Below are 12,472 nucleotides of genomic sequence, written 5' to 3'. Positions count from 1 at the left end.
CTGCCCCCACTTTTGGCAGCAAGGCTGGAGGAGATAATTAGAAAAACAAGGAGTCACCACCCACCAGTCAGGACAGCCCCTAAGGTGTCATGAGCTGAGGTGACCCTTACTTTTAGAAATCCTCCATCTTGTCGATGGAGGATTACCCCAATAGAATTAAGGATGTGCCCTCCCCACAGGGAGGAGACACAGAGGGTGTAGCCAGCCTCAGGGCTAGTAGCCATTGGCCACTGCCCTCCCAGACCTAAACACACCCCTAAATTCAGTATTTAGGGGCTCCCAGAACCGAGGAAGATAGATTCCTGCAACCTGACGAAGAAGAACTGCTGACCTGAAGCCCTGCAGTGAAGACGGAGACGACAACTGCTTTGGCCCCATCTCTACCGGCCTGTCTCTCAACATCGAAGAAAACTGCAACAGCGACGCATCCAACAGGGACCAGCGACCTCTGAAGCCTCAGAGGACTGCCCTTCAATCAAGGACCAAGAAACTCCCGAGAACAGCGGCCCTGTTCAACAATCTGCAACTTTCTTGCAACAAAGAAACGACTTTGAAGACTTCACGTTTCCTGCCGGGAGCGCAAGACTTTCCACTCTGCACCCAACGCCCCCGGCTTGACCTGCGGAAAACCTACTCTACAAGGAGGACTCCCCGGTGACTGCGAGCCTGTGAGTAGCCAGAGTCAACCCCCCTGAGCCCCCACAGCAATGCCTGCAGAGGAAATCCAGAGGCTCCCCCTGACCGCGGCTGCCTGTAACAAGGAACCCGACGCCTGGAACCAACACTGCACCCGCAGCCCCCAGGACCTGAAGGAACCGAACTCCAGTGCAGGAGTGACCCCCAGGCGACCCTCTGCCTAGCCCAGGTGGTGGCTAGCCTGAGGAGCCCCCCCTGTGCCTGCCTGCATCGTTGAAGAGACCCCCGGGTCTCCCCATTACTTCCTGTCTGAAACCCGACACCTGTTTGCACTCTGCACCCGGCTGTCCCTGTGCCGCTGAGGGTGTGCTTTCTGTGCCTGCTTGTGTCCTCCCCCCCCGCCCCCCCCCCCCCCCCCCCACCCCCCCCCGCCCCCTACCCCCTGGTGCCCTACAAAACCCTCCTGGTCTGACCCCGAGGACGTGGGTACTTATCTGCTGGCAGACTGGAACCGGTGCACCCCTGTTCTCCATTGAAGCCTGTGTGTTTTGGGCACCTCTTTGACCTCTGCACCTGACCGGCCCTGAGCTGCTGGTGTGGTAACTTTGGGGTTGCCTTGAACCCCCAATGGTGGGCTACCTTGGACCCAACTTTGAACCCTGTAAGTGTTTTACTTACCTGGGAACTTAACCTTTACTTACCTCCCCCAGCAACTGTTGATTTTTGCACTAAACTGTCCACTTTTAAAATAGCTTATTTCCATTTATACAAAGACTGTACATGATATTATGATTATTCAAAGTTCCTAGAGTAGCTAAGTGAAATACCTTTCATTTGAAGTATTACTTGTAAATCTTGAACCTGTGGTTCTTAAAATAAACTAAGAAAATATATTTTTCTATATAAAAACCTTTTGGCCTGGAGTAAGTCTGAGTGTGTGTTCCTAATTTATTGCCTGTGTGTGTGCAACAAATGCTTAACACTACCCTCTGATAAGCCTACTGCACGACCACACTACCACAAAATAGAGCATTAGAATTATCTCTTTTTGCCACTATCTTACCTCTAAGGGGAACCCTTGGACTCTGTGCACACTATTTCTTACTTTGAAATAGTGCATACAGAGCCAACTTCCTACACAGTATGCCACTGTGAATTGGTCACTAGCCTGTTAGTGACAAATTTGGAAAGCAGAGAGAGCATAACCACTGAGGTTCTGGTTAGCAGAGCCTCAGTGAGACAATTAGGCATCACACAGGGAACACATACAGGGCACATACTTATGAGCACTGGGGCCCTGCCTGGCAGGGTCCCAGTGACACAGCCTAAAACAACATATACAGTGAAATATGGGGGTAATGTGGCGGGTGTGTGTCTGCGTGTGCATGAATGGTGTGTCTGCGTGTGTGGGGGGGTGAGTTTGGGTGGGGGGGGGATTAAGTGATTGCTGGAGGGTTGGGGGTGCCGTCTACCGGTGACATGGAAGGAATTCCCTTTCAACCGGTAGATCCTACCGCTTCGGTTTTCATGGTGTTGCTAACTCTGCAGAAAACATGGTGGTAGGCTGGCTCGCTCATAATGCCGCCAGAGGTACTCTGTGGGCCTTCAGTCCGGAGATGAAGATCTCCCGCGCGGCAGATCATACTGCCATGGCGGTATGAGTGGTAATATGGCTGGTTGGCAACAGCCAATCTGCCACACTCATAATGTGGCAGCATACACTGCCAGCCTGTTGGCGGTGATACCGCTACATTAACCCTGGCGGTCAAAAGACCTCCAGGGTTAAAATGAGGGCCTAGGTCTTGAAACTAGCTATAAGTGCAGAGCCCTAGCTAGTAAGTGGTCTTTCCTGTGGAAAGTACCAAGTGACACAGTGGTAAGGCAATTGCAAGTGCTTATCCATCCCACTGCTGCTCTACCAATGTAGGAAGCTGGCCTGGTGTATGGTGGATACCTAAGGTAGTTACAACTTATACCAGCTCCAGGTATTCCCTCTTACTGAAGCGCAGGCAGTGCCTAGAAGCCAGGCTCTTTAGCGGTAGCTGTGGATGAGCAGCCAAGGCTCAGCCTAGGAGACATGCAAAGCTCATGCAGTACCACTGTAGTCACACAGCACTTATACACATGAAAGAAAACACTCAGTTGTACAAATACAAAGGTACTTTATTTTTGGAACACAATGCCACAAAATACTAGAAGGGCAATCCTCCAATAGGAGGAAATACACTAAATATATACACTAGCAATCAGAAATAGATATAGAAAAGGTTAGGTAACAGTGCAAACAGCAATAACCAATAGTGACCCTAAGGGGAGCCCAAACCATAGTTACTTAAAAAAAAGGAACACAGGACCCCCCACCTAGGTAAATGAATGGGGGTATTAGAAAATCAGAGGTAGGTAACACAACGCCCTCCAGCGACCAGGAAAGTAGGGGTAAAACTGGATCTTCCCCAAACCACCTAAAAGGAGGAAAAGAAGAACAAGCATTTATAATGCAACGGGTCTCGCGTTTGCTCATGTTAGAGCTGATCGCGTTGTAAACTCCTAACCCGACTTTTCACCTACCGGGCAAAAGTGCATTTATGTACATAACCTGAAAAAGTGAAATTAACTATGTAAAGCTCTCTACTTCTGCCAAGCGAGATCGCGCTCGTAAATTAGAGAAAAAGAAGTCCACGAGCCAGACAGAAAACAGCGAGCCTCGTATGTTTTCTGTACTTGGTCGCTGTGTTCGAGGAGGGCTAGCCACCGGAAAAGGCATGACGTATGCATGCCTTCGACTAATGAAAGCAAGCAGATTTTATTAGGCAAGCCCACGAACCAATAAAAAACACTGACGTGAAGTTGTCAGCGCTACGAGCCCTTTTATAAATACAAAAGCGTCTCGCTGCGATACGCATGCGTGAGCGCATGCAACGCAGGCTCGACCCTAAAAAGAAGACACCCAGACAAGACTGCAAGAAACCAACCGTGGATTCCTGAAGAAAGACGACCTGTGGAGAGAGGGGGACCAAGTCCAAGAGTCACAGTGGAGTCCAGGAGGAGTAGGAGCTGCTACCCACCCAGCTGTGGATGCAGGAGTTGGTTGACAATGAGGAAGAACAGGTCAGCACTGCAGCCCTGGAGTTGCTGATGAATGCAGATGTTCCACGCTAGAGTTGAGGTTGCAGATGGGTGTTGGTGCAGGAATTCGACCAACATGCCTTGGCAAAGGCAAACTTGCAGCTAGTGGAAAAGTGGTGCTGCCGGGGACCAGCAAGGCCCAGGAGGATTCAACCCTGGTCTCAGCATCGCAGAGACTCCACAGGAGCAGAGGCAGCCCCCACAAGAGTCCCACTGGCCGTGCACACAGAAGTCGCAGAAGGAGCCCACACAGCACTACAAAAAGGAGAACCCTGCAGAGAGCTGAGCTCCGCAGAAAGGAGTGCTGAGGATTGGAGCTACACACTGCCTGAAGATCCCTTGGATGAGATGCAAACAAGCCTTGGCAGCTGCAAGAGGTGCGCTGCACGGGGATGCTACCCTGCCTGGGGAGTCCAGGGCTTACCTCCACCAAAGTTGGACAGCTGCTGGAGAGGACCAGGAAGACTACTCCGGACCACAACCCATGATGCAGGATCCACGCAGCTTAAGATGAGGGGAAATCCACGCAGCCGGTTGTCATTTGCAGCAGGTGCCAGCAGATGAAGGGGTGTGATTCCTTCACTCCAAGGGAGATTCCTTCTTTTTGTGCAGGCTGAAGAGGTGCTGTCTTCTGAGGATGCACAGCCGGGGAAATGTTGCAAAGCTGGCAGGAGCTGTGGAAACAAAGTTGCAGTGTTCATTGCAGCGTTGTCTGTTCCTGTAGGGTCCATTCGCAGTTCCAATGGCCAGAAGTCAAAGTGGAAGTTGCAGAGGAATCCTGCTGGAGTCCTGCAAGCCGAATCCTAAGACCCACCCAAGAGAGAGACCCTAAATAGCCCTGAAAGGGGGATTGGTGACCTAACCAGGTAAGCACTTATCAGGAGGGGGCTCTGATGTCACCTGCCTGGACTGACCGCTCAGATGCTCCCAGAGATCCCTGCCAACGTTGGAAACAAAATGGCAGAACCCATAAACCCTCTGGAGGAGTTCAGAGCACCACCCCTGGGGTGGTGATGGACAGGGGAGTGGTCACTCCCCTTTCCATTGTCCAGTTTTGTGCCAGAGCAGGGACTGCGGGGCGGGGTCCCTGAAATGGTGTGGACTGGTTTATGCAAGGAGGGCACCAAAGGTGCCATTCAAAGCATACCAGTGGCTTGGGGAAGCTACCCCTCCCAAGCTAGTCACACCTATTTCCAAAGGGAGAGGTTGTTACCTCCCTTTCCCAAAGAAAATCCTTTGTTCTGCCTTCCTGGACTTGAGCAGATCAACCCACAGGAGGGCAGAAACCTGTCTGAGGGTGGCAGCAGCTTGGGCTGCCCAGAAAACCCTGGTGGTAGCAATACTGGGGTCCTCTAAGGAGCCCCACAGAGTGCATGGAATCATACTTCCAATACTTGCAACAGTATTGACGTACGATTCCGACATGTTTGATATCGAACATGTCCATGTTCGGAGTTTCCATTATGTAACTGGAAGTAGGTAGTGACCTATGTCCAGAACACACGTAAAATGGCGTCACCACATTCTCAAAGTCCAGGAGAATGGATCTGGTGTTTGTGGGGGCACCTCTGCTAGTGCAGGGGTGCCCTCACACACGGGTACCTGCCCTCTGGACTGAGAGGGCCTGCCATATGGGTGACTTATAGTGACCTGGTGCAGTGACCTGTAGTGAAAAAGGGTGCATTCCTCCATTTCACGCAGACTGCAATGGCAGGTCCGCAGAACCCTTTGCATGGGCTCCCTATGTTTAGCAGAAAAACTGCTGCAACCCATAGGGATCCCGTGGAACCCCAGTGTCCTGGCTACCAAGGTACCATATACTAGGGACTTACATGGGGGGACCAGTATGCCAATTGTGGGAAGAAAAAGAAAAAGGTACAGTTACCAAGTTAGAAGGGAGAGAGTATATCCACTTGGGCCTGGTTAGCAGGATCCCAGTGGACACAGCCGAACACACTGACAACAGGCAGAAAATGGGGATAACCATGCCAAGAAAGAGCGAACTTTCCTACAGCATTCTGACCCCCCCCTGGATCCCCCCCCCCTCCCCATTTTTCTAAAGGGTGCAAGCATTCCAGCAGCTTCTTCCTTTTTTCAGCCACTCCACTTCCAGGTTTCACAGTACTGCACTTTCTGTGACTGATGGCTTTTTGCATTGCCAGAGTGCCCCCATACCAGCCTTCATATGCACCCGCTTCAGGAATGCCTGTCAAACCAGTGGTCACAAGTGGAGGGTTATTTGAAGAATCTAGTGTTGCTAAGGACCAGCACTCCTCATTCTCTGAAGCGGTAGAACAACAATCATTAGCACAGCAGGTCCTTTGCAGGCCCAGTTCCATAAGTGACCATCACCACAGAAGTATCCCTTTTCGACTGGGTGCACACCTCAACAACGTGACAAAGGTCTGTGGCCACCTCCTCAGAGAGGTCTCCACATCAGCCACTTTGAATTGTCAGCCATTAATCTAGCTCTGCTCTTAGTCTTTGTTCAAGAGATTCAAGGCAAGGTAATCCTTGTGCGGACAGACAACATGACCACCATGTTTTACCCACAGAAACAAGGAAGCAGTTATGGCAAATATGGCACAGGGCGAGCCATCGTGTTAGTCTCCTGGCAGAGTATTTTCTGGGAGTGGACAACGACTTTAAAAACCTGCAGGATACAGCAGTAAATCGATGAGTGGGCACCCGAACCTCAAGTTCTACTCCCTTCCAAAGAAGGGGCACCCCAAGCATAGACCTTTTTGTCACACACGAAAACACAAAACGCCCAAACTTTACCACCAGGTTTCTACACCCTCCCATTCCCCCCCACCCTAAAAGACCAGGGACAATCTTCTGTTATTAAGTAGGTCAGGGATCTTTGTAGAAGCCTTTCCTCCTCTCCCACTTATGGGTTCAGGAAGCTCACACAAATATCCTGGTGTCTACTACATGACCAGACAGCTGTGGTTCCTCTGTAGAAATGTCATCATCCCACACGAGAAGCTCCCCAACAGACCAGACCTTCTCACAGAAAACCAAGGCAAAGTCAAACACTCAAACCAAAAGCTCAATGTGGCAGTTTGAGTCCTGAAGGCTTAAGAGTTTGGTTACCATAACCTACCCCAAGAGTGCATGGACATACTCATTGAAGCATGTAGGCCCACTGCATGCACCTGTTGTGCAGCTAAACTGAAGCATTTTGTACAGTACTGTACTCCAAAACACACAAACCCTCCTATGCCTACAGTGCAAGACCTTATTTGCTACCTCCTACACTTACTAAATTCTGGGATAGCCTATACATCGGTCCAGCTACATTTAGCTGCCATTTCTGAATATATTCAAAATGAGGAACATTGTTAGCTTTTCAAAATTCCTGTAATTAGAGCTATTATGGGAGGGCCTTTAAACGTGTAAATCCGCCAAGGTTACCCCCAACTCCATTCTGGAATCTTAAGGTTGTTCTCACACGGTTATGTCCCCCACCTCCTTCGAGCAACTGCATTCATGCACTTTACGTTTTCTCTCCTAGAAGGTTGTGTTTCTAGTGGACCTAATGTCTCCCAGGCGTATTAGTGAACTACAGACCCTCACACTAAAGAAACCATTTGCTTTTGGGGCTCCATGTCTGGCATGGCGGACAGTGTCGAACTAAACTGATGTCACCACACCGGAGTGGTACCTTTATAGTTCCTGCACGTCACTTTGAGAACGCTGTCTGTATGAAGCCTCACAGTGGTAACTTCTGGTACACACAGGTACCATGAAAACTGTTTCTGGATTCAGTCTGATGCCTGGGGAATCTTCAAAAGGTGAGGATTCTGCAGCTAGACTGAGTCTCTACCAGAAAGAACATTATCGAAAGTAAGTAAGTTGTTCGTCTTCATTATGCTGACATGTTGGAGTTGCCATGGGCGTCTTCTTTCTCGATCATGATCAATGATATTAAAATGCTGTCTTGGCATTCAAAGCAAGCTTCCACAAGAAAGCAAAAGGGTGAAAGAATCTTACTGCCGTCGCTGTTGATGCACGTAGGGGCACCTGTTTTCTGTCTTTGCCTTCCTTATCAATGTGATTTGCTTGCCAGCTCATGCTTTACATGTTCTTTTTACCTCAGGTGCTTACGTCACACTCTTGTTCTGAAGAAGGCTTGGAAGATGCTGCCAATGTCTTACTGCAGCTATCCCGTGGAGATCCGACAACACGAGACACCGTCTTAAAACTGCTTCTGAGTGGCGGCCGGCACCTAGGTTACACACTTTGCAAACAGATAGGTAAGTTAGGTGACTGCCTCTGGCACTCCTTGTGCACCCTTCTGTGTTTTTGCTGCCAGCCCTGTTCAAAGGCTGTTACTTCTCACTGTCTGTTCACCTCCCAGTCAGAGCCGTCACCTCATTTACGAACATCAGAGGTTGCAGTTAATCATTTTGTATGCACCTAGCTGCCAGGCCTTCACCAATCCGTGCTAGAAGACTGCAGTGGTGTGATACCACACTTTCTATCCTCCATGCAAGGGATGCCTGCTCTCACTTACTCTACAAATTCATATGTTACTCCCCTCAGCTGTCAAGCGTCCATGTAGGTGTTGCCTGCCTCTCTATCAATTTCTGGTGGATACTTGTACCTGCAGATTATTCATGTTTTGAATTTCTCCACGTAACTGACTGAATCCGTAAACTTTGCAGCTCCCACAGCGCTGTGAGGGACCATGCAACTCCTGTCCTCCCCCAGACATGACGACGCAGAACCTTGCAGGGCGCCACTGTATGCACAGCGTCAGTTCCTTTTGTTTCGTTTGATACTTCTACCTGCAGATTCCGCACTACTGACTATCCAGTCTGGATCCAAAATCTTAACAATGGCTTTTCTGAGCCAATAGGCTACATCAGCCAGCACTTGACCTTGGTTATTGCTCTGACATGACCTAACTGGAGCCAAAGTGTCTCTCCGTGGAGCATTTTTCCCAAAAGATTGTTAAAAGTCTACTTTTGCAGTGCTTAGAAGGATGTTGCCTAAAAAGCCAGGATTTAAGCAATGTGGCTCCAAACGTGGGAAAATGTCTATTTCAGATCCTTACTGGGTCTGCATGTTGTGCTTTGTGCCCAAGCATGATTCCATGCACTGCGACCAGTATAGCCTCATGCACCTTAAGACCATAGAGGAGTGGCATGAGGTGCTGTTCATGGCACATGATCAGCTATGGCCCAGTGTCGATCATGCACCAGATCAGTTGTCTCCCTCTGACATCCATGGACAAGAGGAAGAATAAGGAGTAGATGGGAGGTCTCCACACACAAAAATCATTCCCTCTCTGGGATTTGGTCTCCTCGTCACTCCTCTCCTTGTGCGGATTCTTTTTCAGAGCTGGGTATACAGCATTAGACAAACAAGCCAACCCGGCTCTGGTGCTAAAACCGACCCTGCCTCTGTTTCCCCTGTGGTTTCCAGCACCAGCCATCACCTTAACACAGGCCTTTAGGTGCTCTTTCATTGCGCCACAGTTCCTTTGGTTGTGCTCTTGGGCCACATGGAACTGACTGAGGGCTCATATGGGGATTCCATCAGCGGGCTCCTCTCTGGTGCCAGGGGGCTTCGTCTGTCCCCTAGGAGCCTTCCTCCGACAGCAGCTATAGCCACACTGCCACGTTAACTGCAGCTGGTTGCCTCTCCACAAGAACGTATGTCTAAGACAAAGGTCATGTTGCAGTCTCAATATAGGAAGGTGTAAAGAAATGGCTCCCTGTTCCAGTTACCCCCCACTTTTTGCCTTATACTGATGCTGACTTGACTGAGAAGTGTGCTGGGACCCTGCTAACCAGGCCCCAGCACCAGTCTTCTTTCCCTAACCTGTACCTTTGTTTCCACAATTGGCACACCCTGGCATCCAGGTAAGTCCCTTGTAACTGGTACCCCTGGTTCCAAGGGCCCTGATGCCAGGGAAGGTCTCTAAGGGCTGCAGCATGTCTTATGCCACCCTGGAGACCCCTCACTCAGCAGACACACTGCTTGCCAGCTTGTGTGTGCTGGTGGGGAGAAAATGACTAAGTCGACATGGCACTCCCCTCAGTGTACCATGCCAACCTCATACTGCCTATGGCATAGATAAGTCACCCCTCTAGCAGGCCTTACAGCCCTTAGGGAGGGTGCACTATACCACAGGTGAGGGCATAAGTGCATGAGCACTATGCCCCTACAGTGTGTAAGCAAAACCTTAGACGTAAGTTCAGGGTAGCCATAAGAATATATGGTCTGGGAGTCTGTCAAACACGAACTCCATAGCACCATAATGGCTACACTGAAAACTGGGAAGTTTGGTATTGAATTTCTCAGCACAATAAATGCACACTGATGCCAGTGTACATTTTATTGTGAAATAGACCCCAGAGGGCATCTTAGAGATGCCCCCTGAAACCATACCGACTACCAGTGTGGGCTGACTAGTTTTAGCAGCCTGCCACACACCAGACATGTTGCTGGCCACACACCAGACATGTTGCTGGCCACACACCAGACATGTTGCTGGCCACATGGGGAGAGTGCCTTTGTCACTCTGTGGCTAGTAACAAAGCCTGTACTGGGTGGAGGTGCTTCTCACCTCCCCCTGCAGGAACTGTAACACCTGGCGGTGAGCCTCAAAGGCTTGCCCCCTTTGTTACAGCACCCCAGGGTACTCCAGCTAGTGGAGTTGCCCGCCCCCTCCGGCCACGGCCCCACTTTTGGCAGCAAGGCCGGAGGAGATAATGAGAAAAACAAGGAGGAGTCACCCACCAGTCAGGACAGCCCCTAAGGTGTCCCGAGCTGATGTGACCCCTGCCTTTAGCAATCCTCCATCTTGATTTTGGAGGATTCCCCCAATAGGAATAGGGATGTGCCCCCCTCCCCTCAGGGAGGAGGCACAAAGAGGGTGTAGCCACCCTCAAGGACAGTAGCCATTGGCTACTGCCCTCCCAGACCTAAACACACCCCTAAATTCAGTATTTAGGGGCTCCCCAGAACCTAGGAAACTAGATTCCTGCAACCTAAGACGAAGAAGGACTGCTGACCTGAGAGCCCTGCAGAGAAGACGGAGACACCAACTGCTTTGGCCCCAGCCCTACCAGCCTGTCTCCCCACTTCAAGAAAAACTGCAACAGTGACGTGTTCCCCAGGGTCCAGCGACCTCTGAAGTCTCAGAGGACTACCCTGCATCTAAAAGGATCAAGAACTCCCGTGGACAGCGGCTCTACTCCAAGAAAGAAGCATCTTTGCAACAAAGAAGCAACTTTGAAAGAATACACGTTTCCCGCCGGAAGCGTGAGACTTTGCACTCTGCACCTGACGCCCCCGGCTCGACTTGTGGAGAAACAACGCTACAGGGAGACTCCCCGGCAACTGCGAGCCCATGAGTAGCCAGAGTTGACCCCCCTGAGGCCCCACAGCGACACCTGCAGAGGGAATCCAGAGGCTCCCCCTGACTGCGACTGCCTGCTTCAAAGACCCGACGCCTGGTAAGGACACTGCACCCGCAGCCCCCAGGACCTGAAGGATCCAACCTCCAGTGGAGGAGCGACCCCCAGGTGGCCCTCTCCCTTGCCCAGGCTGTGGCTACCCAGGGGAGCCAGACCCCCCCCCTTTGCCTGCCTGCATCGCTGAAGAAACCCCTTGGTCTCCCATTGAACTCCATTGCAAACCCGACGCCTCTTTGCACACTGCACCCGGCCGCCCCCGTGCCGCTGAGGGTGTACTTTTTGTGTTAACTTCTGTGTCCCCCGGTGCCCTACAAAACCCCCCTGGTCTGCCCTCTTAAGACGCGGGTACTTACCTGCTGGCAGACTGGAACCGGGGCACCCCCTTCTCCATTGAAGCCTATGCGTTTTGGACACCACTTTGACCTCTGCACCTGACCGGCCCTGAGCTGCTGGTGTGGTAACTTTGGGGTTCAACGGTGGGCTACCTTGGACCCAACTTTGAACCCTGTAGGTGGTTTACTTACCTGCAAAACAAACAAACACTTACCTCCCCCAGGAACTGTTGAAAATTGCACTGTGTCCAGTTTTAAAATAGCTTATTGCCATTTGTGTGAAAACTGTATATGCTATTTTGCTAATTCAAAGTTCCTAAGTGAAATACCTTTCATTTAAAGTATTGTTTGTAAATCTTGAACCTGTGGTTCTTAAAATAAACTAAGAAAATATATTTTTCTATATAAAAACCTATTGGCCTGGAATTATCTTTTGAGTGTGTTCCTCATTTATTGTCTGTGTGTGTACAACAAATGCTTAACACTACCCTCTGATAAGCCTACTGCTCGACCACACTACCACAAAATAGAGCATTAGAATTATCTCTTTTTGCCACTATCTTACCTCTAAGGGGAACCCTTGGACTCTGTGCATGCTATTTCTTACTTTGAAATAGTACATACAGAGCCAACTTCCTACACCTTGTCTTTCCAAGTACTAACAAGAGGACTTGGAAATTGGATTGTGCAAGAACAGAAATACCCTAGAAAAAAAACAAAGGTGGATTCTGGAAGAAGAGGACCTGCAAAAGAAGGGGACAGAGTCCAGTCCAGGATGGAGTGTCCAGCGGGGACAGGAACCACTACCCACCCTTCTGTGGATGAAGATCTGGGTTGACGGGGCAAAGAGAAGATCAGCTGTGTAGCCCAGAAGCTGAAGAGAAGTTCTTGGAGCAGTGCAGATGGTGCCCCACGTTGGTTGTCTGGTCACAGATGATCAGTGGC

At 50.3% G+C, this 12,472-nt stretch overlaps 1 protein-coding gene across 10 annotated transcripts in view; it reads left to right on the top strand.

Moving 5' to 3' along the window:
• Window positions 1-12,472, top strand: part of HUWE1 (HECT, UBA and WWE domain containing E3 ubiquitin protein ligase 1) — a 1,403,674-nt gene that overhangs the window by 1,283,995 nt on the left and 107,207 nt on the right. For all 10 annotated transcript variants that reach the window (XM_069209338.1, XM_069209335.1, XM_069209339.1 and 7 more), the window contains one exon: window positions 7,865-8,021. In XM_069209338.1, the coding sequence (XP_069065439.1) occupies window positions 7,865-8,021 (157 nt within the window). The remainder of the gene's footprint in view (window positions 1-7,864; window positions 8,022-12,472) is intronic.

This window comes from Pleurodeles waltl, chromosome 10, assembly GCF_031143425.1.
Source record: "Pleurodeles waltl isolate 20211129_DDA chromosome 10, aPleWal1.hap1.20221129, whole genome shotgun sequence".
Classification (NCBI taxonomy): domain Eukaryota; kingdom Metazoa; phylum Chordata; class Amphibia; order Caudata; family Salamandridae; genus Pleurodeles; species Pleurodeles waltl.
The sequence above is the reverse complement of the archived record's forward strand: the minus strand, read 5'-3'. Positions and strand labels throughout refer to the sequence as shown.